This window comes from Xenia sp. Carnegie-2017, unplaced genomic scaffold (assembly GCF_021976095.1).
Source record: "Xenia sp. Carnegie-2017 unplaced genomic scaffold, XeniaSp_v1 HiC_scaffold_2, whole genome shotgun sequence".
In the NCBI taxonomy this organism is placed as follows: Eukaryota; Metazoa; Cnidaria; class Anthozoa; order Malacalcyonacea; family Xeniidae; genus Xenia; species Xenia sp. Carnegie-2017.
In genome coordinates, this window is record NW_025813482.1 from 2,206,458 (window position 1) to 2,232,661 (window position 26,204).

Genomic DNA, 26,204 nt, shown 5'->3' on the forward strand with positions numbered 1-26,204 from the left:
GATATTGAATATGATACAAGAGTTTAGACAGCAAATTGTGTATTATTTCGTCTCTATTCCAAGGACATCGTCAGACTAATAGTTTACAAGGTAGGCTGTGAAACTTTTATTTCATATTTACACGCGGAAGTGACAGTTACGTAATTGAGAGAGCAACAAGATTTACATTTGAAATAGAGATAATTTCATACAGGCTTTGAGACCACTATTAAGTTGTGGCATATTGCGTTTTATCAAGAGCGTTTCTAAGATGAGAAGTAGTTTAAGATTATTATTATTACAGCGATATAAGAATTTGGTGTTAATTGGAATCAGGTTATAATGATTAAACGGTACAAGTGTAAGATCAGGTTCGGAGTCAACGTCATGAAGTGAGAAAAGGTGTGAAATGGCGTCTTATAAACTCAAAACTCAAATCATAAACTCAAAACCAAACAAAAGACTGACGATGACCTACGTAAAATCTTCTTTAGAATACCATATCTAGGCAAACAGGGTGAACGTTTGGTTTTCAATCTTCTTCGTAAGACAATGTTGTATATGAATTTAAATGTCCAGGTTGTGGTCATACATACATAGGCAAAACAGAACGAAACCTACACACAAGACTAACCCAACATGCTACTAATTACAACAATTCTAGTGTTATCTTGCAACATTTACTCATTTTTCCTGAAACCAAACTACATCTCACACCTTTTCTCACTTCCTGACGTTGACTCCGGCCCTGATCTTATTTTTACACTCGTATTTTTTAGTCTAGTAGCTCTCTCAATTACGTAACTGTCACTTCCGCGTGTAAATAGATAGAATTTGTATGGGAATAGATAGAACTTGCTCTATATTTACGTAAAAGCACAATTGAAATAATAAATTGAATATATAAAACAAACATTTTTATTACAGACATGTTTCGGCAAACTTATGCCATCATCAGTGCAAATGAATGTGTTACAGAATGTGATACTTAAATATATAAATAGAGATAAACGACTTAAAGTTAACTGAGATGAGGACAGTATTACAAATATTTACAATTCATTAACATATGGAAGTTAGACGATACATTAAACGGAAGAAAAAAATAACATAATATTATTTACAAACTAAAAATGATATTTACGTGGTGAACTTGCTTATTGAGATCGGGTTTAAATTTGTAAGGTGTAAGGCTTCTTTAATTCTGAGGGTGGAAGAATAATTGTCAGTGTCGATAATTGTAAAGCAGTTGTTGGTGTATTGTGGTTTGCAGTTATGTGAGGAGAGAAGGTGTTTGAAGATGTGTGAGTTTTTATCACTGGAAATGTGCTCCTTCATCCTGGTAGAAATATGACGCATTGTTTCGCCATAATAGTAATTACAAAATTCGTGCAATGAAATAGTCGGACATAGTATTGTATTTGTAGAAGAGAGCCAATTAAAAAAAAATTCTCTTGGGGCATTTGTAAATATTATTTTAGAAATACAGATCGACTAATTATAAAGGCAGAAGGTGTAAGAGTGAATAAAAACCATTGTCCGTCAAATAAAAGGAAAGCTTGAATATGACATGCAATATACAGGCATTAAGTTATAGAGAAAAATGAAAAACATTTTTAACGTTGTCACGGATATTACGAGTGCCGTAACCAAGTGTTGATGAGTTTCATATGCATTTGTCAAAACAAGCTTAAGAAGACAAAGAGATGCCAAAAATATATGATTGAAAACTTGCTCAACGCATGTACAAGCACGAATTTCAGAGCTCGCTCTGTCACAAATGAATTGAGATCTGAGCATGCGTTGTCAACTCCACAAACTCTCCAAGCTCATGGTAACGACCAACTGGATGTACTAGTACCGATTTTGGAGTAATTAGCTCGCTCAGTCACAAGTTTTAAGACAAACCATCTGCTCATGCACAGTCTGAATGAGCATGCGCAGTCAACTTGACCAGCTACCCAAGTTCATGGTCATGGCAACGACCAACTGCATCTACTAGCACCAATTTTGAAGTAAATAGCATGCTTAGTAACAATTTAATAGAGAAATCGTCTGCGCATGCGCAATCAACTCGAGTAATTGTTCATAGTCATGACAACGACCAACTATATGTACTTGCACTACATTTGTATCAATTAACTCACTTAGTAGCAAATTATGAAAGAAATCATCTGGGCATGCGCATGGGCTTCACAGAAAAAAGGGATTATGTACTTTGTTATAATAACTTCTACAAAGATAACATTTAATAAGCTAAGAAATTTGAAAATAAATATATTTGAGTTATTATGGAAATAACAAGTCGAGAATTGATTGATCATACTCATTCCAATTTCATTTTGTACCGCGCTTTACTATCCTTACACTGAATGTTTTCTATATATCCAGGCAAAAACCCCTCTTAACCTAGAAATCGCTGACTTTATGTTACTAGCCATATTAACATATAAAGCGTGCACATGTCCTTCTCCTCCAGATGCTCCCCCAGCAATAGTTGCTAAAGCGTGCGTGACGTCACTGCAAAGGGTCTATACACCAAGAATAAGACTAACACCAAGATTGACACCACAAGACCAACATGGTAACATTAAGACTAAGTCTAACACCAAGAATAAGACTAACACCAAGATTGACACCTCAAGACTAACATGGTAACATTAAGACTAAGTCTAACACCAAGAATAAGACTAACACCAAGATTGACACCACAAGACTAACATGGTAACATTAAGACTAAGACTAACACCAAGATTGACACCACAAGACCAACATGGTAACATTAAGACTAAGGCTAATACCAAGAATAAGACTAACACCAAGATTGACACCACAAGACTAACATGGTAACATTAAGACTAAGACTAACGCTATAACACCTACACTAAAGCAAACAGTAAGATTAACATATGACAAAGAGATAGTATCTATACCCAACAACCAGATTTCTAACAATTTAATGTTAATCCTTATAATGTTATAGTTAACCCAACTTGTCAATTTAATCCTTATAATCTTATAGCTAACCACAACTACTCATTTTCATATAAAGTCCGCCCTATTTAAAATTCTCTAGCCGTTAAGCACTGTGTATTCGCAATTAAATTATGGTTTGGTATAAAAGGCAGCGACTCACAGTTTTTAATAAGCATTTAGTATTTCTTAAAAGTAGAAAAAATTTAAAGTTTTCGATACTACAGCTAGTCATTGTTGCTGTCTAAAATTCTCATTTAAAGCATCATGACTGACGAGTAACGAAACCATCATCTTCGTATATCGCACTTCCTTTAACACACGGCAAGTCTCGATTACATGCTGCCCAGTTGTAAACACGTCTTGCTCTCGCAGCGTTTTATAAGAATTACAGGAAAATAAATTAATATAAACAATCAATGATATCTTCATTCTTCCATTCGCGCTTGATGTCGAAGGGTAGAAGTCTTAGCTAACTTTCGTTAAAAACTCAAATTACCTACGATCTTGTTTGCACGTTGAAAGAAAAAATTACTGAAGGGAAACATTTTACCACAATATTTAACGACAAAAACAAAGGTCGATTTATGACACGATGAATAAAAGAAATAAAGTTAGTTGAAAAATTGATGAAATTTGCAAACACAATGTTCTTGTTTCTCACGAACAGTGTGTCTTTCAAAAAAGCTCAAACACGTGTTACATCTTTTGTTCATTTGCGTTGTCACATAGTCGATAAAAGTCATTCGCGTTTTTCGTTTTTACAACTATTTACATCGGGTAGTTAAACATGACGTCTTGTCTTGCTAATTCCAGCAACATAGGATCGTCGAAGAACTTGTTGATACTCACATCTTCACTTAAGCCCTGTCAGTAAAAACATTCGAAAATTCATAAGCAAGAAGTTTTATAAAATAAACACATTAAAACGCGCGCGGTGCTTGGTCAATTGCCGTGCTTGCTAAGCCTGTGCAAACCGTCTGAGCTCAACCAATGAAATCAATCAATCAAAGAAAATTTGCACATCAATTATGAATGCATTTTAAAGGAAAATTAAAACGTTTGAAATTTGTCTGTTTCCGGTTATTGTTATTTTATAAAAGAAATAAATGATGTTTTTCATGTTTGCACTGGCTTATGCAAACTTTGGGGACGTTTGTAAAAACTCTTGAGCATGTGTAACCCTCGACCTTGGTCTCGGGCTTGCACTGATCTGCTCTCGAGTTCTTTCAAAGGTCTCCTCAGTTTTCATAAGCCTGTACAAACACAGTAAAAATCTTTTTTTTTCTTAAATCAAGAGTCAAATCAACTTTGATTAGACCTAACAGATCTACAATTATAAATAGGTACTTTTCATGGAAAATACAATCTTCACAGCGTCAAAACAAAACAGAGGACAGATACCATTGACAATATATCAAATTTCATTCATAGTAATACCATACAAATACTGTGAAAATTCCTAGAAAGCAAAGAACCTTGAACCGTTGATTGTCATACATGACTTACGTCAACGCTACGAATCCAATAGCACACGTTTTTATTGTGTAAATTGTCTATGAGTGACAGCAAAATTGTAAACTTCACGTAATTGCACTGTGATCGCTATCATTGATATAACAAAATCGATAAAATTCCCAAATTAAACAGGAAAACAGTTTTTGTCTCCTTCAACGTTAGCTAAACGGATTTTTTTTCTTTTGCTCACTATCCTCAAAACCTCAGCCGCCTCATTAAGGCCATTTTCAAGGTCTTCATTCTCTGATCACGGATAAATTCGTTTTAAAATTTCTGTGACGTCATTCTGTGTTTCTGTCACGACCAATAAACTTGTTTGAATTCTTAATGTTATTATTTAATTTTTCATACCTTACGTCTGCGAGTTTTGATCATGAACTCTCGAGCTAAATGTGTCGCTGGTTGAGGTTCCAAAGGTCGTATGACAATGCTTTTATCTAATGGATCACCAGGAACAATCTAAAAGAATATGGTCTTGTTTTCACGAAACTTTTAGAAAAAAAAAGCTTTAAATTGAACGTTCACAAAACAAAACGTTTAATTCAGAAAAGCATTACAAAAACTTTATATAAAACTTTTAAAAAAGCAACGAAAAAACTAACAATAAACTTAAGCCAGGGTAAATGCCTCATGAAGAGTTAAGAACTTACTTGCCAATGATGAAAAACAGACAAACAGAAAGCTTGACCCTGAGTGTGTGTTCTCAAATCAGTTTCAAAGCCAAATGAATCAATGGCGGGGATGAATGCTTTGATTGTGTATAGCGGAGAGCCTGGTACGGGAGCATCCTGAGTCACGTGACCTCTAATTTCCAAAATATAAAAATTAATAAGAACGACGATTTGCACCGTATTAGGTTCAAAATGCAATCATTCATAATACAAGTACTGTCTGATTGTTGATTTCATCACCCTCATGCATTGCCAATTTAAGCATAGTTACTAAGAACAGGGAGCTAAATTATATTACATAGGTCTTTTATCATTTATCATAGTAACACAGTTATTTGTCACACAACATAGAATTTTTCTACATATAGACCATATAATCTTTGACCTAATGTTTTCTTCTAGTGTGCAGCTTAAAATGTAGCTTTTGTCTATGAAGAGATTTAGCAACAATATTCAATGGACAGCGATATCCAGGCTTTGTGCAACCAAGCCCAAAGAGTATCAGATTTAGGGTGATAAAAAGATTTCAATATTATGTTTGCTTTGTAAAACATGAAAGTTTCACCCTGATTTTTCAGCTACAATTTACTATAAGGATAAGAGAAGTCTGTTAAACAACCATAAGATACAAGAAATTAAGGTATTTCTATATGAACAAAATTTCTAATATTTTTGTGCTCTATTATACGGCTTCGATCATTTTAAAGCACTACCCATCATCAATGTGTTCATAAGTGAAAAGAAAAACGGTTTACAGTTACTGAAAAACACAGTCTTACCTTCGTCTGGCTAACACAGTGTAAACGGAAGAAACGCAATCCGCAGGGGCCTGCACTTCAACAAAATGATATGGTTCCATCAAACGAGGAGTAGCCTGACAAAGAATTATTGAACTGGTTTCACTAACATCGTTCTAAATGTAGTCTGTACCAAAACGACATCTGAGGACGTCAATGCAGTTTAATAATATGAATATTTGCACGAGAGAAGCTAAAGTGGACCTCACTTTCCTACATGGAGTTGTAAATAAATGATTGCAAGCATTATCTCACCATAAGAAAAGCTGAATAAGCGACTCGTCTTGACGTTGGAATGATCTGTCCTCCTCCTCGATGTATTGGCTCATTTGCAATAACAGCATCCAAGATCTTAAACTTCACATTGCGAATGGCTGAAAATATTCCAAAATTTCACATTAATTCATCATCACTGATGATGCGCTTTCAAATATTACGACAAAATCAGTACTTATTTTGATTTGATTTGTGTACACCTGGGTATTACGATGAGATGTACAGTAAATGGTTTGAACTCGGGAGTATAGTTTCATGTTTGCGGATTTGCATAGATCGTCTAGGTTAGTAGAGTCCTGAGAAGGACTGTTGTTGACGATCTACATTCACAAACATGTAATGAGATGTACAGTTAAAGATTGAAATTAAATGACATACGTTCATCACACAGCGGTCCTTCTCTTGTAGCCCATTGAAAACCTTGAACTATAGAATCTCTTGCTGTACTCAATAGACTTTTATCAACCTAAATTTACACAGTAAATTCATTAACACAATTCAACATTCAAGGAAACCAATCGTATAATTTAGAAATCGAATTTCATTCTAACTATTGAATCACGATTGCTGCTATAAAACCATTGATTGAAAAACGTCTTTCAAATACCTACGGTATTTCTACTTTTAGCATAAAAATATCAATTTAACTAAAAAATTCCATTCACCTCAGAAGGTAAGGTGTCATCCACAAGAATATTTGGTCCCGTATTTTCAGGTCCAAAAGCCCAAATCGATCGTGCTGCCAACAAATCCCAGTCATATTTTGTCTGAAAGAACTCACCAAGTCTTTTTCTGTGAAATTTTAGAAAGAAACTCAATATAGGCTTTGACATAAACAGCTCCAAAAAACAGTGCCACAAATTCTAAGAATGATACCATAAACATTTAAATCAAACTAACTTATTCCATGTAATAGACACTTTTTCATTTTCAATATCCTCGGCCAGACCACTTTCCAGGGGTTCGGCAATCATCGTCACTTTGTTCCTGTGAATGGTAAAAGATCCAGATTACGGTTGCAAAGATATGTCGTTCAAACGTTATTTGAGAAATCTTGAAATAAGAAAAAATTCGCTTACTTTTTATTAGGAGTCTCCGCAAAACATTTCAAAGACGACGTTTCTACGACAGTTTCGCAAAATGCCACAACAGGATCAGACACTTTGATATCTTAAATCGCAAAAAATATTCAAACCTACATGAAGTTATGGCAGACACTTATAGATTTTAAATAATTAAATGTATTATACTAAAAACAAGATGGAGCTAGCTTTATATTGATAATGGAGTAAACAGCCAGCTAGTTTTATCATAGAATACGTAAGGGATGGCTGTACGCCACTGTAAATAGAATTAATTTTATGCACTGTTATTAACGATGGTCCCGTGAGTGCCACGTGAGCATTTTACGGTCGTACTAAACTCACTCAATTTATGTTTGATTAAACATTTCCGTGCAGTCAAATAGAAAATGCTCAACATGCGAAGTGTACTTGTTTTGAAGAAGTTTCATGTGAGCAAATGTACGTTGTTACAAAAACAAAACTGACCAAAAATCAAGACGACATTACATTCATACACAATTTTAGTGGAACTTAGACGAAGTAAAAATAACACAATATAAGTCAAACGTACCTATTTCGGAATACATTTTTCTTAAATCGTGCATAACACAATCCAAGAACAACTCGCCAGTGCCCAAGATAACATGTTCTCCTGATTCCTCAACCTTTAAAATAAAATCAACTATTCTGATAAATAATAACCAAACTTTTCATCATAATCACTTTATCGAAAACATATTACTGTTTGTGTTGAAATATATTTTAATTCAGAGCAAAATCTATAACAAATAACAATGTAAATACAAAACATCAAAAACTTGCTTCAAGATAGGCCATATTGTGAAATATGATTGCTACGGATTGCTACGTTAAGCACAAATTTTCAGATACGTATTTCAAAAATATCGGACATCCGATCCTGAAAAGCTTACTAACTTAATGCAATCTGATGTATGTATCTTCCTCATACCAATAATATAAAATGCAAGTAGTAAATACTACAAAAGAACACATTCATGGACAAATTCTAAACAATGTTGTTCTAAGTACCTTTGTAGTGAGAAGAGGGTAACTTTTGTTCACTTTTCTTAAACCATCCAACATTTTGGGAAGTTCTGAAGGATTGTGAGGCTCAACAGCAATCTTTACCACAGAGCAAGTGTTGAAATTGAGAGGACGAAATATCTGAGCCTGATGAAAATATTAAAACGAAATTAAACAACTTCTCGTCAATTAAAACGAACTTTCATAAGAATACAAAAATTGGATGGATTTAGCTAATGCTTTTCGCTATTGTATATATCAGTTGTCCTGTCAACACTGGAAAATCTTTGCATTTATTGCTTAATGATAAAACATCCCTTTTGTATGATTGTCCAATTGTACTATTCTAGCCGCTATCAGGTCTAAGCAAACGAAGATATCATTATAAACCTCTTCACTATCTTCAACTTGAGTGACTGTTGATGTTTTTACAATGGGCTCATCAATTCCTTCAATTAGTACCCAGTTCCCAGCTGGAACTCGGTTCACTTCGATATTATATCTATCGTAAAATACGAAAATGTACGCAATTAATGCAAAAAACATATTAACCTATAGAAAAGCATGCTGTTGTGATCAACATGATGTAAATTTACATAAAACTGAAGCAAACTGATAGTTATACGTAAAAAGATTGGGAGCATATAATCAATGGATGTTAATTGATGAAAATAGTTAGTTTATTAGCAAAAACCAAAAATCTAAAAAGCCAATGTTTTTTTTTAGAAAAATAATGTTACCTAGCTTCAGGAATCCAAAGTCGACCAATCTATATATAAAATCAATAAAGTCGCACTTTAAAACGACGCAGTCCTCGGACAATAACATCTCACAGCTTAAAAAAACTTTCATAACTCAAAGTCGCACTTTAAAACGACGCAGTCCTCGGACAATAACATCTTACAACTTAAAAAAACTTTCATAACTCAAAGTCGCACTTTAAAACGACGCAGTCCTCGGACAATAACATCTCACAGCTTAAAAAAACTTTCATAACTCAAAGTCGCACTTTAAAACGACGCAGTCCTCGGACAATAACATCTTACAACTTAAAAAAACTTTCATAACTCAAAGTCGCACTTTAAAACGACGCAGTCCTCGCACAATAACATCTCACAACTTAAAAAAACTTTCATAACTCAAAGTCGCACTTTAAAACGACGCAGTCCTCGGACAATAACATCTCACAACTTAAAAAAATTTTCATAACTCAAAGTCGCACTTTAAAACGACGCAGTCCTCGGACAATAACATCTTACAACTTAAAAAAACTTTCATAACTCAAAGTCGCACTTTAAAACGACGCAGTCCTCGGACAATAACATCTCACAGCTTAAAAAAACTTTCATAACTCAAAGTCGCACTTTAAAACGACGCAGTCCTCGGACAATAACATCTTACAACTTAAAAAAACTTTCATAACTCAAAGTCGCACTTTAAAACGACGCAGTCCTCGCACAATAACATCTCACAACTTAAAAAAACTTTCATAACTCAAAGTCGCACTTTAAAACGACGCAGTCCTCGGACAATAACATCTCACAACTTAAAAAAATTTTCATAACTCAAAGTCGCACTTTAAAACGACGCAGTCCTCGGACAATAACATCTTACAACTTAAAAAAATTTTCATAACTCAAAGTCGCACTTTAAAACGACGCAGTCCTCGGACAATAACATCTTACAACTTAAAAAAATTTTCATAACTCAAAGTCGCACTTTAAAACGACGCAGTCCTCGGACAATAACATCTTACAACTTAAAAAAACTTTCATAACTCAAAGTCGCACTTTAAAACGACGCAGGCCTCGCACAATAACATCTCACAACTTAAAAAAACTTTCATAACTCAAAGTCGCACTTTAAAACGACGCAGTCCTCGGACAATAACATCTCACAGCTTAAAAAAACTTTCATAACTCAAAGTCGCACTTTAAAACGACGTAGTCCTCGGACAATAACATCTCACAACTTAAAAAAATTTTCATAACTCAAAGTCGTACTTTAAAACGACGCAGTCCTCGGACAATAACATCTCACAACTTAAAAATACTGTCATAACTCACATTTCCGATTCTAGAATCTTCTTCATCTTCAAGTGTGTAATTTTCTCCAAGGATTTTTACTTGTTGTTCGGAGTGTACTGGGAAAAACATGAAGTATTTTGTGAAAAACAAAACAAGAATACAAAATAGAAGTAAATTGAATTTAAAGCTATGCACGGAGAAACTTTCTTACCTGTACCACTGATTACTCTACCCAAAACATTAAAAGTTGTCGCATCTCTCGACGGATATTGCTTTGTCGTATGAATCATTAAAGGACCCTGAACAAGAGAAATAGCTCAGATCAAGTAAAAGACACATTTTAAAGTGTTACAATCTGGGTTTTTTCCCAGTCAATGAAAGGGGTTACAATTCTCTTGACAGTGAATTTTATGTCCAAATTTGCTTTTGGTTAATATTTTGAAAAAATATAGTTTCATTAAAATACGTCACATCATCAGTTCATTTACATAATTTACTCACATCAGGATCACACTGAAACATTGCCTCAGCAAGTTCAGTATCCAATGCACCATTATATGTATGTTCAACCTAAGCGATACAATTTACATGAAGCATGGGTAAAAAATACATAAGTATCAACACAAATATTTATTTAGTTACAAATAACAAATAGTTACTTTTGTTTTAGCAAAATCTTTTGGTGATTCAATGTGTTGAATACACATGTCAACAAAACCTTGAAAAATAATAATACACGTTTGTAAGTTTTTCTTTTCAAGAAGCCATCAACAGGAATAAAGAGTGCTTGTACGAATTGAAAAAATCATTGAAAGAATGTGCCTAAGAAGCTTCCCACTAGTTGATCCAGGGAACTCTAAGACCACCTAATTCACACGATAACGGTAGAGATTGAAAACAATACAAAACTCTTATAGTTTGAAGTAATGTTCACCCAATGCCGATATGAAAAAGTATGAAACCGTTATGCAAACTGTAATAGTTTGAAAGCGGTATGTCTATCCGAGCAGTTTGAAAACGGTAAAAAATATACCGTTTCGGTTACGTTTGAACACCTAACTTTAAGAGTTTCATTACGGTTCGGCGAAACCTTTTTAATATTGTAATAGATTGTCAAAATTGTACTTTCCACAAAGATAATTCAGTAAATTTTGTCAGTCCATACAAAGTACTGGTAACACTCAACACAATATAAGATTCTCGAGATAAAACGTTCTCATCAAGATGAAATTGAGAGTATCGAATTGTAAATGTCAAACATGAATGCATACCAGTAAATGATCCAAAAAATCTTTTAAAGACAATTTTCATCAAGGGTCGGATATTCAACGCTTGCTCTCTTTTAGTCAAATGAATCCCCAACTCATCTAAAACCTTTGGTAAAGTTGAGTCAACATCACCAACAATCTAAATGGAAAATACAAATTAGTTTGTTTAAGGTTATTTTACACCCACAAAACTAAGTTATTTATAAACCACCGACGGAAAACATCGTAACAGGTTAAAGCTTGTTATCTAAAAACTTGATTTACACTAAACTTGTTATCTGAAGAGACATTTCGTTCGTTAAGTCACGATTAAATTTTAAAGAAAATAAATAAAACACATGTTTCAACAATACGGTTTCGTTAAGCCTGATACGTAACTATGCTTTATGCTATTAATTTTAATTCCCGTCACCATGAAGGCAATTGGACTTTACTCTGATCAACTTTGACACTTTTTACAATTTTGAAGAAATATGTGATGTTGTACCTGTGCAAACAACTTGTACAGCGGCTCAAGAATGAACTCAACAAACGTTCTTGGTGATGTATTTAAAGGAGCCTTTCTCGTGAACTTTCGTCTACGAAAAACGCCAAAACGTGGAATGCAGATAGCACTTCAGATACATACTGTAAAAGTATGGGTACATAATTGTGAAATAATTTACTCCATTAAAACTAGACATTTACCAGTTATTAATTAGTTAATTACGGCTAAGATTTGATTTTCCAAAAGAACAAATCGCGTTAATGACCTTTTCTTCAGTTTGACAAAATTTTACTCTTTTTTCGAGATTTGGAATTAAATGCACCAGAAACTGACAATTATATGTCAAATTCAATTAAGAAATTTAAAAATGATTGATAAACAAAAATGACCAGGAAAAAATTCTATATGCAACAGAAAAACAGACACCCCCGAAATGTTAACCTTTTTTCAGCATATAAATATATATTCATACATCACAATTAAGAGGTAAACTGAACAATACATAAAGCTGTGCACAACAATGAACAAATACAACAATAAAAACAACATTTTTGAAATATCATTGCTACCTCTTTGCAAGTTTAGATCACACTTATAAATATTAGGAAACTTACGTTTTTGAATTGAAATACATGTCACCCCAAAGCCTTTTGGCAAATTCAAAATGACTAATGCGATAACCTAGACAAAAAACAATAAGAAAAATACAGCTAACCAACACACAGATAACAGAAAACTAATTAGATAAAGATTGTCGTATCTATTTCTTTGTACATATACAAATCTTCCGAATTTTTAGTTCTAAAATTTTTACAGAAGAATTTTCAAAAATTGAAGAGTGCAAGGCACTAGTCCCGATTCTAACCCTTTAAAAATGTAGCATTTATTCCATGGATATATTCTATAGGACATTAAAAAGTGACTTCGTGAAAATTTCTGCATTTTAAGTCATTTTAATCTTTCCAAAATGATATTTTCCCTTTGTTAGATTTATCACAAAAGTTACAAAAGATAAGAGAACAATAATATCTTGTTGTGATCGTAGTAAATCGAATAAAGATAGTCAAAAAAAATTCTTACTTACCATAAGTATCGGTATAAAGCTTGGCGAAGGAATTCAAGGTGAAACAGAACCTGTACGCTGAACTTGCAAAACATACGTTACCAAGCAACGGAGAGACAATAACATCGTCTAAACCTTCGGAATAGACACTAGAAAAAAAGACTTGTTTGTAAGTAGTTATTGTGAAGAAAATCTTTAGCAAACAAGGACGATAAATACAAGTAAGGAAAGGCTGTGGTTGGTTGATAGAAAATATAAGCGTCGAAATCCACCGGAGCAAAAACGCCTCTACGAAGTTCAGAGCTCGAAATAAAGGCTGTCAACGGCCAATATTTTAGAGATGATAGGCGAAAAAATTAATGAACTCACAAGCAGTGGCGTAGCTAGCGGTCCCGCTACTCCCGCCCGGCGGGAGTAGAAATTTCCCAAAAAAATAATAAATATTCTATTTGGACATAAGATATACATTATTTCACGAACAATTTGTAATATTATGTTTTATTCGTTCATATTTACGCTTTTATTAGGTGGTTCGTAATCGTAATACAGCAAAATCTCAAAATTTGTTATGTAACCTAGCAACCGCCTTTTCTCGCACATTGTATACTCGCGCGATTCTCCACGTATTCCGCCCATCTTCAGAGGGCGGAACATACAATATAATTCTATATAAGAAGTTTTGAATTCTGGTTGGCTAAGGGACTTGACGCATGCTCAAATCTGCTGTTTTTATAGTCGAACTCCCGCTATTTTAAATTGGCGGAGGTTGTAATTATTCGACCTTACAGCGATTAGTGATTATCAAATTAAGTGTCATTGTCGGTATTAATTTTCCATTGTGTTTACTCTCAAATTGCTATTTTGTATTTGTGTATGACACAATGGCTTCAAGTGCGACTGCGATTTGCTCAACTGATGTTGATTTAGTAAATAGCTTATTAGCTAAACCGTTCTCTGCTCGATCGTCGGTCGAACAGAATGTTATCGTTCATGAACGGCCTACTCCTGATTTAACTATCCAAAATAAGGGAAGAGCATTTCAGAGAGATTGGTATGAGGCGAAGGACTGGCTGTGTGGCAGTACAACCTTCCAGAAAGTGTTTTGTTGGCCATGTCTAATGTTTTCCCCAAAAACATCGCCATCGTGGACTAAGAATGGCTACAACGATATGCGGAGTATTATGTCTGATGCTAAGAAGCATGAAAAATCTAAATCGCATTTGACTGCATTTAAGACATGGAAAACGTATGGAGCTAGTGAACGAATTGATTGTCTTATGTCCCTCGCTAGAAGAAATGAGATTCAGCGTCACAATGAGGAGGTAAGACAAAATCGAGAAATTTTAAAACTGTTACTGAGGCCGTGCTGTATTTGTCAAAGCAAGAGTTGCCATTTAGAGGTCACAATGAGTCCGAAGGTAGCTTGAACAAAGGTAATTATAGAGAGTTGCTCGAATGTTTTGCTAAGTTTGATTCTGTATTTGAGCGTCGACTGCACAGTAGACTAGCAGAATCTGATATAGTTGGTGACAGAAGATTTACTGGAGTCTCCCCAGAAATTCAAAATGGTCTTATCAGCTGTCTTGATTCAATTATTGAAGATGAAATCAGAAAGGAAATAAATGATTGCACATTTATGAGTATTCAGGTTGATGAAGCATCTGATGTCTCCACCAAAGAGCAGCTAAGTGTTATTGCTCGGTTTGACAAAGCAAGTGAAATTATGGAGAGGCAATTAGGATTTGTGGATGTAAGTATGAACAGAAATGCCACAGCAATATCACAAGTTGTCAAAGATAAACTTGGTGAGTATTCTAATATAAAAGAAAAACTGGTTTTACAAACATATGATGGTGCTTCTGTCATGTCTGGCCATATCAATGGTGTTCAAGCATTGGTTCGACAAGATTATCCTTTTGCTCATTTTGTTCATTGTGCAGCTCATAGATTGAACCTGGTCCTATGCCAGTCAGCCTCATCAATTTCTCCTGTTAAAATATTTTTTATTAATATAGCTACATTCAGCACATTTACAAGCAATGCCCCAAAAAGAAAAGCTTTTCTCACATCTAACAACCTTGAGTTTCCTGCCCCTGGTGAAACAAGATGGTATTATCGCTCTAGATTAATCAATGTATTGCTTGAAAAACTTTTAGATATTTTTGAGGGGGTACTTGAACAACCAGCTGGGTGGGATGATGAGTCATTAAGTAAAATAAGTGGCTTACTGCATTATCTTGATAGCTTTCTCTTTTGTTTTCTAGTGTGTGTTTTTTACAGGATTTTAGAACAGTCCACAATTTTGTATTCCATTCTTCAAAATAGGGAAACCCATTTTAACTATGGCATAAGCAAGATTGACAATTTCAAGCAGTTTATTGTGTCACTTGCACAGATCAAGCTTTCACCGAGTTTTACCAAACTGCACTAGAAAAAGTAGGCCCACCAGCAACCAGAGCAGATAGTAGATACAATTACAAACAGCTTTATTTTGAGATTATTGATTCCATTAAAGGCATGTTAAGTGAACGATTTCAAGATATTAATCAGTTCAAGTTTTTAGACCTTGTAAATCCTAAACTATTTACTACATGGAAGGGCATAGTTCCACAGGAGAAGATCAATCTTCTCAAAGATAAGTATAGTCCTCTTTTTGACATCCAAACTTTGGAGAGTCAACTTTCCTTCATTTACAACGACAAGGACTTTCACAAAGAGTGCAGTAATGAGGTTCTTAAATACATCTTCAAATTTAATCTCCAGTCGAGTTTAGGTCAAGTGGTAAATTTGTTAAAATTGAATGGTGTGTTGGCAGTGGCAAGTGCTTCAGTAGAGAGGTCGTTTTCTTGCTTAAAAAGGGTAAAAAGCTATTTAAGAAATAGAATGGGTCAAGGTCGGCTTAGCTCTTTGTGTAGAATATCTATTCACAAAGATAGAATGCTAAGAAAAATCTCTCTCTATGCACTTTAGAAGTGTCGTATACTATATTATTTTTTGTGCTAATACAAATTTCTTCTGTTTATGCAGGGGCAGTGATGAGTAAATTATGTTTTAGGGGACAATTGTCTCCTGCGTAACGTTTCTCTGAGCCACATTAAGAATGCAGCTAACAAAAATGGGTTTTTATAAATTATTGTACAACAAATAATTCGCCCTCGAAATCGCAGGAAATGCTGTTTCCAAGGCTCTGGATTTCAAAATTTTCCGGGGGAGCATGCCCCCGGACCCCCCTAGTGGGGTCGGGGGGCATGCGCGAGATGGATTGGCGGGAGTGACTATTTTTCCTAGCTACGCCACTGCTCACAAGTCGAAAATAAAATGGTAGAGAAAATTCTAAAGATTTGCGTTGTTTTATTTGTTTATACTACAACTCGACACAAGAAAACATTGTAATGGAAAGAAATAAACCAGGTAACATGTTATACAACTTTGGTAGTTTGCAGTTTGAAAATGAAATTGGCAGGCAAAATTTGAGTTGGCTAATCACACAAAAATTAGAATGTCAGGCCATATTTTTTCTATTTAAAGCGCTGCACTAGTTTCAACTCAGTAAACTGCACTACAATGCATCACAAAGTACGTTGTATATACGTGTACTTATATCAAATATATAAAATTCTCCGTCATTAACAATACCTCCTCTAGAACAAATTAAGCACTTTACAAATCACGACATACGTATGAAGAAATCTCAGATACTGCTAAAGACATACAACAGAAAACAGTGAAAATGAATAACTTACCTTAGTAAGCCATTTATTTCATCAACTATGTGTTTAAGTTTAAAATACGCATCAGCAGGAGGCAATTTTAACTCGAGCACCAGTCTATCAATCTGTGGAAAAAACGAAAAATTTCATCAAAACATTTTCGCTTGCCTCCTGTCATTTCAATTATTATATGTCTCTCTCATGCAGAAGAAAATCAAAACAAAAATTCATTACAGTTGAAGTATGAACTTTGTATGATCTCACGTTGCACAACAACGTGTCTTCAAAAAGTCAATCATTTTTTCCCTTTCAAAATAAGTTCAATCTCTTTAAGAACATTTAAATACTTAAGGACGTACTGGGTAGATTTTAGAAGGCGGAGGATAAATAAAGAGCAACATAACTTAAAACGACATAAAGCGAATGGTTTGAACCAGGGAGTATCGTTACATGTTTGTAGATGTTGGTGTTGACTGGCTGACATTTCGACAACCTCAGCGCTAGTCATCCTCAGAGTAAAAAAGGTCAACCGCTAAGATTGTCGAAACGTCAGTAAACACATCAACACCAACAGTCCTTCTCAAGACTCTACGTACAAATCTGGACGATTTACATCTAGGTAAATCTACATACATATCTAAATTTTACCTTATTAATACAAATGGTGATGGCTAGCCTTTCTTGAACGGCATGTTTTAGAAGTCTTTCTGTGTTGAGCATAATCTGAAATGAAATTATAGAAAGTCCAGTGACGTCATAACAATAGTTGTTTCACTGTCGTTGTCGTTGCATCACTATTGCATGTTATTTATGCACGTACGTAGCTAACAATTTATTAACTTGTATATCACATTCAATTAAAACTGTATAGAGTAACTTTAGTTCATTAATGCTACAGTTTTCTTGCATGTAGGGACGTAATTATTTACAGTACGTTTATAATACATAAGTTTGACGTAAATAGCTACGTTGATACATAACGACTGATTGCTCTCAAAGGAGATTACATTTCAACAGAATGCTAATTTAACTTCACGATATCTTACCAATAACACACCATTTAATTATGTTTAGGTAAGAACAATCTATACTACTTTTTGCGAATCAAATTCTCCGGTAAATTTAGATCACATTTAATCACTTCAATTTAGAAAGGCAGCATTTTTAAGAAAAAGTCATAGAAAGGAATGATTTCTGATAGGTAGCTATAATTTGTATAACTAGGTCAATAAACTTACCCCTTCAGAAGCATCAACGAAAATAACAACTCCATCACAAAGACGAAATGCAGCAGTTACCTCATCGGAGAAGTTCACGTGACCTGTTGAAAATGAGATATACAAACTGGCTTTCAATCCATAAATATACATTCTCTTTAACTCAATATTCTGTACGGTGAAATGAAATCAAAGTAAGAAAGTAAGAAACTAATGTAAGATATGAAACGAGTGTGTAACTGACAGTAGTGCCAGTCCCAAAGAATCAATAACAATATTGTTGTCAATGTTGTAAACTTACGAACGCATAATCTAGTAGTTTCTAACTCTTTTACCAAAACTATACGAATCATTGAGATCTGGATATAACCGGAAACAATCGGCAATCGTACTTTAGCTGCTTATATTCTGTTATTTTGTTTCTTGCTTGATCATTTCTTATCTAATTCTAGGCACATTTTCTGTACGTATGTATCTACGTAGTTGACATCTACTATCAATAATACAAAACGCCGCGTGCGGGCGCTATTGTTAGTTTCGGTAGTAAACGACACTCCTGATATGTCCAGAACTTTTATGCTGCGGGAGTTACAGAGAGCATTTCGTTCCCGATACTTGATGTTTAAGTTTAATTATCCAACTGAGTCAATCACGCCGCGCTATTTGAATTATTTGATATCTTACCTGGTGTATCAAAAATATTTAAAAGAAAAGATTTGTCTCGAGAGTCAGGAAGAACTAACGAAACGGGAATACTTTTGATGCTAACACCACGCTGAAAAAGAAATTATAGTGAAAAGTTATTAGAAACAAGACAATACTATTCGCAAGTTAAAAAATGTTATGCTAAATAAAATGTTGGGTGACCAATGATTTTTAATATTCGACTAAGTTTTTTTGCTATAGTATGCAGAGATACGGAACTGGCAACAGGTGCAACCTCTTCATATTGGCTTTTTGCACGAACGTACCTCTTGTTCAGTGAAAAGTGTATCTGTGTAACGAATCTAAAGAAATGAAACACATTTTCGCCTCAACATCGACAATTTTGTATTGGAAGTAATTCTTGTACGTAAAGTTTGTAAATTACCTCATTTTCTTCTTTTGCCTTCATTTCCGGGTGCGTTTGTTCAAGCAAACAATCAACAAAAGTAGTCTGTTAAAAAATTAAGTATTATGGGCGATTATGTACATTAAGTGAAATACAAACAAGCAAATCAAGTATAAAATTTACTTTCTATCAATACCTTGCCATGATGCAAATGGCCTGCCAGTGAAACGTTTCTGATCAAATCTGTATTATCCATCAAGTCAGCTAAATATCTAATGTGAAAAGCATGCATTCAGATGAGCAGGATTCAAATTTACTAAATCACAAACAAAAAATGGCCGTGTATGCTGCATACATCACAATTAAAACTATTCTCAAAACGCATTTGAATTATTAAGTCATACTCAATCTCATAAGTTGTGACAGGAAGATCTTGTTCAGCAAGTACAAACTTCCTGTTTTTTACAGGAGCTATGATAGGCTCTAAAAGAATAAACGAATATATTAACAAAAACAGGGCATAAAAAAACTCTGGCAAATTTCAAGTAACCGCCATAGATTTTCAGGTGCATTTTAATTAAACAGAGTGTATAGAAAACAATCAAAATTTACTAGTATTCCTAATGCAAGATTAAATAAAACTACGTGAAATTTTAAAAAAATTCAATATTAGCTGAATACGAAATAAATACGCATTAGCTACGACAAGAATTCATACACTAAAGCAATGTAAATAAGAAAAATACCGGTGAAAGTTGGTTTTCGGTAAAAAGAAAACATGCGCAATTACCATCATCTTTTAGTTCGTAGAACAACTACCACTTCAAACAAATAACAAGGCTACACACGCTATTTAGTTTCTTTCAATATACGAAAACTTCCATCTTCAACTTAAGGTCGAGAGAAAACTGTTTGTATTACATAGCTTCCCTTCACACGTCTTTGATAAAGTTGTCTGACGTTTGCTCAACAACCTATTTTGAGACTTGGCCTCCAATCCAAACTGTACCGAAGAAAATTGTGTATTTAGTCCTCCCCTTCACTGGCTCACACTCAGATTCGCATCCTAATAACTCGAATTGGCAATGCCGCTTAATTGACCTCAATATTTGATTTGTCTTTTGCTCATACACACGCATTTCATCCTCCTTTCCTTTTAAAGATAAAGTTCCCAAATTGCCAACAACTGGTGTTTTATATTTATTTTAATAACGAGCCTGCTCTGCGTCGCACGTAAGTCAACATAAGCGTTATTTGTGCACCAGAGTATCAAAAAATTTGGAAGTCTCTCTTTTAAAAGAAAAACCATTATCCAGTCAAATTAACTCTGATTTGTTCCTTCACTTAAAAACCACTGATCACTTGGCTCCCTTTGATGACTTCAAAATTGTGTCACCTTACCAAACACATACACACAAGTCTTTTATTTTCCAAACCAAACCCAAGTCTTAACATCCTGGACAATTTCAGACCACTAAACCTAATTTAACTTCACTCATATAAAATTTGACCATCTTAACATATAAAATTTGACCACATTGTCATGATTATAATTTGTAATCAAATACTCTGTAAATATCAAATAACTGGCATAAATGTTTTCAAACTTCCCACATATTACACCTAATCTGATGATCTCTTAAGTTAAAGAGAAAACATTACAATCTATAAAATATTTTATCCATGATCATGAATGGTGGCTTTACATGTAAACCATTAAAAAAAATTGAACACACTATACCAGTTAATGGTTGGGTGTCTTCTTCCTGAACAATTGTCTGAAAAATAGTAAGTCATCATCAGTATTCAAACATGCTACAGATAATATGCAACTTCATTCGCCAAAACAATAATCTGTATAATTTACCAAACAAAATATTTCAAAACATGAACATGAATAACAGTCACAATAAGTATGTACAAATACTCTACTCAACATGGCTGGAAAAAAACATGAAAATCATTGACTTGCAAAAAATTACAACAAATTTTCATGAATAACACAGGATGCCTAGAGAAGACGATATTATTACCTCGACATCTTCACCAAACACTTCTTGAGCGGTAGGATAATATTTCTTATCCTAGAAACAGGTAAAATAAATTTTATTACAAAGGAATTGTTGAACAAGCAAGAAACACAAAGAAAACTGGCTTAACTATTGTACGAAATGAAAACTTACTTCATGTAACACTACTTGCATTTGTGCCTCATCATCTTGTTCAACTTGATCTTCTCCTTGATCATCATCCTGGTGTTTCAAAAAAATATAACTGAAGCTCCATTTAACAGATTGCATGCCTGAATTTATCAATACTCCATATTTCTACAAAGATTTTCATACTTTAAACTTTAGAAAAGTATCCCACAAGCCAGACTGGAATGTTTGTATTGGGCAGCTAAGATCTCAAGTTGTCAATTTTGAGAACACTATGCTTGCAAAACTTTCAATCTTTAATGCGCCTTTATCAGATTTTCCACTAAGGCCCAGAATCTCTAAATTCCATTATCGCTAATGCTTAAGCAAATGCCAAAGCTTTTGCCTGATCTTTTGTCAAAAATTGAAAGACATGAGTTTTTCAGTAACGTTTCAAGCAGCCACAATGTTATGTTTTAACATCCATAGATTTTTAAGGATTTTCCAGCAAAGAGAGAGTTCAAAACATGGAAAATAGTTTCACGATGAGTTTCTTAAGTGGTTTAAATCACCCCTTCAATGGAAGATATTCATCAAATATTGTTCAAAACAACAATCACAAAAACCACAGAAATTCTATTCAATGCTTAGAAGCAATAAATCTAATTGAAATACTTTTTCTACGTATATTTATCAATTCCCATGTGGTGATAGTCGAGGTGATGGTGGTTAATTCAACATTCAATGTCAGATTTCCCTCCAAAAATAATCAACCCATATAAAACTCAAAATAAACAAATAAGAAAAAATACCTCAATATCATCTTGCTGATCATCTTTTTCCCACTCATCTTCACTTTCATCGTCGTCACTTGCGATATCAGGTCCAATGTAATTTCCAAATTCGTCGTACAAATCTGCGTCCATCTTGAAATGTGAAAACGTGCTGAATTCATTTAAGGTGCTTCCGTTTTGTCATTAGAATAGTATTCAAATTTCTAAATAAATTTTTGAAATTAAAAAATTTCAAAATAAACACTTTTTATTATTCCCGTCAAAAATTAAACTCATCGTCAATAAAAATTTTAATTAGCTTTCAAAATCTTTATTTGTTTGACAGTCTTGCTGCAAAAGATAGCAAGTCATCATTTCTGAAGGAAATGAGATCGTCGGTACAATAAAATAAAAATAATAAATACAACAAATTGAAAATGGAAGTTATATTTCTGTACTTCAAAATGGCGTCCTTCTGTTGTTCTAATACCACGTGCGTATCATTATATTATAATTTTTCTTATTTATGATGGGTCGCCTTCGTAAACGACATAATTGGAGAGCTCGTCATGTTGACCAAAAATATGTGAAGAAAATCGCTAAAGGTGAAGTACATAACCAAAACGATGTCAAGGTTTCTGAGACGAATAATTTGGCCTATGGAAGTTCTTTAAATGGAAGTAATGCTCTTACTTTACCCCCCAAAAAAGAAGTAAAATGCTCAAGAATACTTCCTATTCATAATGAAAAAAAGCATCTCAGCAAGAAGGTGAGAAAACGTTTAGAAAAAATAGTTGAGAAAAAGAGAAAAAAGTCCAAACGAGCTGACGTGTTCAGAATGTTGGCAGAAACATCAATAAGTGAACAAGAAATTAGTCAATATAAATCAGTGAAGACCATTGGACAAGTAAGCTACAAAAATTTGAAAACAGCCATGTTGGATACTTGTGATGTTAAATCCTTATACAAAGGAAAAAGGAAAAAAGGAAAAAAAGAACGCATACGAAAGAAAATGAAAATCATGAATGAAAATGCTAAATTACAGGAGAATCGTGAAGAAAGTAGTGACAGCAGCACAGAGGATGATGAAAAATCAATGGTTATTGAGGATACACCTATTGACATAATAAAAAATGTTGAAATAGAGGAGGAGAAGGATGATGAAAAAGTAACTGTTGGAAGCCCAATAAAAAAAATATCAAACAACCCAGAGCTTTCAATCACTTGCAGTGAACCCAAAGTCGATGAATCGAAGCGAATCATAGAGAAAAGTGATACATCGAAAAATAATTCTGTGTATGTTGAAGTATTTCGTGAGTCTGAGATCCAAAGTGCTCGCCTACAGTTACCTATTCTTGGTGAAGAACAAGCAGTCATGGAAGCTATCAGAGAAAATGATGTTGTTCTTTTGGTTGGAGAAACAGGAAGTGGCAAAACCACTCAAGTTCCTCAATTTTTATATGAGGCAGGCTTTGCTTTGGAGAAAATGATTGGTGTGACTGAGCCAAGAAGGGTTGCTGCTGTTAACATGTCTGAGAGAATTTCTTTGGAAATGTCTTTGCCAAAGAGTATTATATCTTACCAAATTCGATACGAAGGAAATACGACATCCGCGACAAAAATCAAATTCATGACTGATGGTGTTCTATTGAGAGAAGTTGAAAATGATTTCTTTCTTTCAAAATATTCCGTCATTGTAATAGATGAAGCTCACGAAAGAAGTGTGTACACTGATATACTTATTGGCTTATTATCAAGGATTGTCCTGTTAAGAAAGAAACAGGGAATTACCTTAAAGCTGGTTATCATGTCAGCCACAATGAAAGTTGAAGACTTTACCAACAACACAAACCTTTTCACACCTATTCCTCCTGTTGTCAAAGTTGAAGCTCGTCAATACCCTGTCACAGTTCATTTTAACAAACGCACTCCTGTTGATTACGTTGATGAGGCATTCCGTAAAGTCGTCAAAATCCATAAGAATCTACCAGATGGAGGAATTCTTGTATTTTTGACAGGACAGAAAGAAATTAATTCCCTTTGCCGTAGGTTAAAGGAAAGCTTTCCCTTGAAGAAAGCCTTGACGCCATGCAGTAAGGACAAATCTAACACAAAATCCATTAACTTAGATGATTACACATTGTCTAATAACTCAACAGTTATGCACCGTGAAATGGAAGATGAAGACGCTGATGAATTATTTAACAATGGTGACAATCACGGTGAATCAGAGAAGTGTTTCGATGAGCAAAATTCACTTGATGATAACTGGTGCCCTATGTATGTCTTGCCTCTTTACTCATTACTATCCAACGAAAGACAGAGAAAGGTGTTTGATACACCTCCAGATGGTGCGAGATTTTGCGTTGTTTCGACCAATGTTGCTGAAACATCTTTAACAATACCTCGTATAAAATATGTAATCGATTCTGGTATGGTGAAGAGACGATATTATGATAAGGTTACTGGAGTTTCTTCATTTAAAATCACGTGGACATCCCAAGCATCGGCCAATCAAAGAGCAGGAAGAGCTGGACGTATTGGCCCTGGTCATTGTTATCGTCTCTATTCCTCCGCTGTTTTTAATAATGATTTTGAATCTTTTACAGAACCGGACATACTGAGACGTCCTGTAGATGATCTTGTATTGCAAATGAAGGCTATCAATATTGATAAAGTCGTTAATTTTCCTTTTCCAACTCCACCAAAACCTCAAGTGCTTGAAGCTGCTGAGAAATTGCTTATTGACCTTGGAGCACTTGCCCCAAAACGAACAACCAAAGGCAATCTTACCTCCGTAATTACTGCTATTGGTCGAACAATGACAAAGTTCCCTGTTTCACCCCGCTTTGCCAAGATGCTGTGCTTGGCGCATCAAAATCAATGTTTACAATACGTCATTGTTATGGTTGCTGCTCTAACAGTCAGTGAATTGTTTTCACAATCTGTTGAAGAAGGCAATGAAAAGAAAGAGCGACAGAGTAAAGTTACGCAGCTAAGAAGAACATGGGCTGGAGAAGGCGTAAGCAAATTGTTAGGTGATTACATGGTAATGTTGCGTGCTATTGGAGCCGCTGAATTCGCTGGATGTTCAACTAAGTTTTGTCATTCAAGTGGCCTACGACCCAAAGCCTTGATTGAAGTACGCAAGCTTCGCGTGCAGTTAACAAATGCAGTAAACAGTGTGAATCCTGATGCACAGTTATATGTTGATCCCAAGATGAAACCTCCAACTATACCACAAACGACAGTATTAAGACAAATCATTTTGTCCTGTTTTGGTGACAATATTGCGCGTCGTATGTCTGTTGACGAATGCTCCAGACGTGAAATCAAGAACGCTTATGAATGTCATTTAACTGAAGATCCTATTTTTATCCATCCTACTTCATCACTGTTTGCTGATCTACCCGAGTACATCGTTTTCCAGGAAGTAGTGGAAACTACTAAACTGTACGTTAAAGGTAATCTTATACAGCACGTCATTTTGTGGTAATACTTTGGTAATGTTTAATATTATTTTATTATTTTTAACAGGCATCGCTGCAGTTGAACCAGAATGGTTTGCAGAGTTGATCCCACAGCATTGCTCTTTCTCCAAGCCTTTGAAAGATCCTCCACCAAGATTTGATGCGTCAACAGGGCTTGTGAAGTGTTACATGAACGTTGCATTTGGGAAACGTGGTTGGGACCTCCTTTCACAAGAGTTGGAGTACCCAAAATCTATCGATAAATTTAAATGGTTTGCGCGTTTTTTGTTGGAGGGCGAGGTTTTTTCCAAATTAGCTCCTTTTACTCAGCACCTTCTGTCTCGTCCATCAGTTATGGTGAAGACGTGGTCTAAACTGCAACCCCGAACAGAAATACTGCTGAAAGAACTCGTCGATAATGATATTGAAAATAAAAATAGTTTGGTTGCTCAATGGAAGGAAGACTCGAGTTTTTTGTTGAAGTCATATCTTCAATGGATTCCTTCAGCTACACACGATGATATAAAGAACATATGGCCTCCTATATAAAATAGCGAGAAATCTTTTTGCCCTAGAATTAAATATAATTCATCCAAATAAGTTTTCAAAGTGATTTTGTTCTTTTAAGAGTATGGAAACTGAATTGATAACGACAAGAAATTTTACCATGCAGTTTTT

General features: G+C 34.5%; 2 protein-coding genes and 1 long non-coding RNA gene across 5 annotated transcripts; 2 read left to right on the plus strand and 1 right to left on the minus strand.

Moving 5' to 3' along the window:
- The first annotated feature begins 1,091 nt into the window (after positions 1 to 1,091).
- On the plus strand, positions 1,092 to 17,853 carry LOC124440755. Of its 3 annotated transcripts, none has more exons than XR_006946750.1 (4): positions 1,092 to 1,159; positions 1,808 to 1,813; positions 5,356 to 5,359; positions 17,842 to 17,853. It is a non-coding gene; the product is annotated as an uncharacterized LOC124440755 (long non-coding RNA). The 3 variants fall into 3 exon arrangements; XR_006946751.1 differs by lacking the exons at positions 1,092 to 1,159; positions 1,808 to 1,813 and adding exons at positions 3,231 to 3,301; positions 5,085 to 5,089; XR_006946749.1 differs by lacking the exons at positions 1,092 to 1,159; positions 1,808 to 1,813 and adding exons at positions 4,266 to 4,445; positions 5,085 to 5,089.
- On the minus strand, positions 3,513 to 23,865 carry LOC124440748 (116 kDa U5 small nuclear ribonucleoprotein component-like). The gene is made up of 34 exons (XM_046991175.1): positions 23,848 to 23,865; positions 22,096 to 22,280; positions 21,329 to 21,397; positions 21,179 to 21,229; positions 20,887 to 20,923; positions 19,550 to 19,628; positions 19,342 to 19,417; positions 19,185 to 19,250; positions 19,066 to 19,101; positions 18,779 to 18,869; positions 18,116 to 18,198; positions 17,526 to 17,600; positions 16,911 to 17,002; positions 13,189 to 13,316; positions 12,719 to 12,785; positions 12,105 to 12,195; positions 11,621 to 11,756; positions 11,009 to 11,067; positions 10,851 to 10,919; positions 10,561 to 10,648; positions 10,389 to 10,465; positions 9,063 to 9,091; positions 8,713 to 8,824; positions 8,329 to 8,469; positions 7,850 to 7,943; positions 7,294 to 7,384; positions 7,115 to 7,201; positions 6,880 to 7,006; positions 6,593 to 6,680; positions 6,194 to 6,312; positions 5,921 to 6,015; positions 5,121 to 5,274; positions 4,822 to 4,929; positions 3,513 to 3,819 (listed from the first exon to the last, which is right to left on the minus strand). Exons 2-34 carry the CDS (start codon positions 22,207 to 22,209, stop codon positions 3,724 to 3,726), a joined length of 2,925 nt encoding a protein of 974 aa, XP_046847131.1. The 5' UTR covers positions 22,210 to 22,280; positions 23,848 to 23,865; the 3' UTR covers positions 3,513 to 3,723.
- Positions 22,303 to 26,191, plus strand: LOC124440747 (probable ATP-dependent RNA helicase DHX37). Its single transcript, XM_046991174.1, has 2 exons — positions 22,303 to 25,520; positions 25,594 to 26,191. Exons 1-2 carry the CDS (start codon positions 22,583 to 22,585, stop codon positions 26,073 to 26,075), a joined length of 3,420 nt encoding a protein of 1,139 aa, XP_046847130.1. The 5' UTR covers positions 22,303 to 22,582; the 3' UTR covers positions 26,076 to 26,191.
- The last annotated feature ends 13 nt before the right edge of the window (positions 26,192 to 26,204 follow it).

Excerpts from the sequence above, each read along its gene's own strand:
- LOC124440748 (XM_046991175.1), bottom strand. The coding sequence starts at position 22,209 with ATGGACGCAGATTTGTACGACGAATTTGGAAATTACATTGGACCTGAT. Across the intron at positions 18,870-19,065 it reads CACTTTTCACTGAACAAGAG|CGTGGTGTTAGCATCAAAAG; the intron begins GTACGTTCGTGC and ends TTTCTTTTTCAG. Across the intron at positions 10,466-10,560 it reads TAGAGTAATCAGTGGTACAG|TACACTCCGAACAACAAGTA; the intron begins GTAAGAAAGTTT and ends TGTTTTTCCCAG.
- LOC124440747 (XM_046991174.1), top strand. The coding sequence starts at position 22,583 with ATGATGGGTCGCCTTCGTAAACGACATAATTGGAGAGCTCGTCATGTT. Across the intron at positions 25,521-25,593 it reads TACTAAACTGTACGTTAAAG|GCATCGCTGCAGTTGAACCA; the intron begins GTAATCTTATAC and ends TATTTTTAACAG.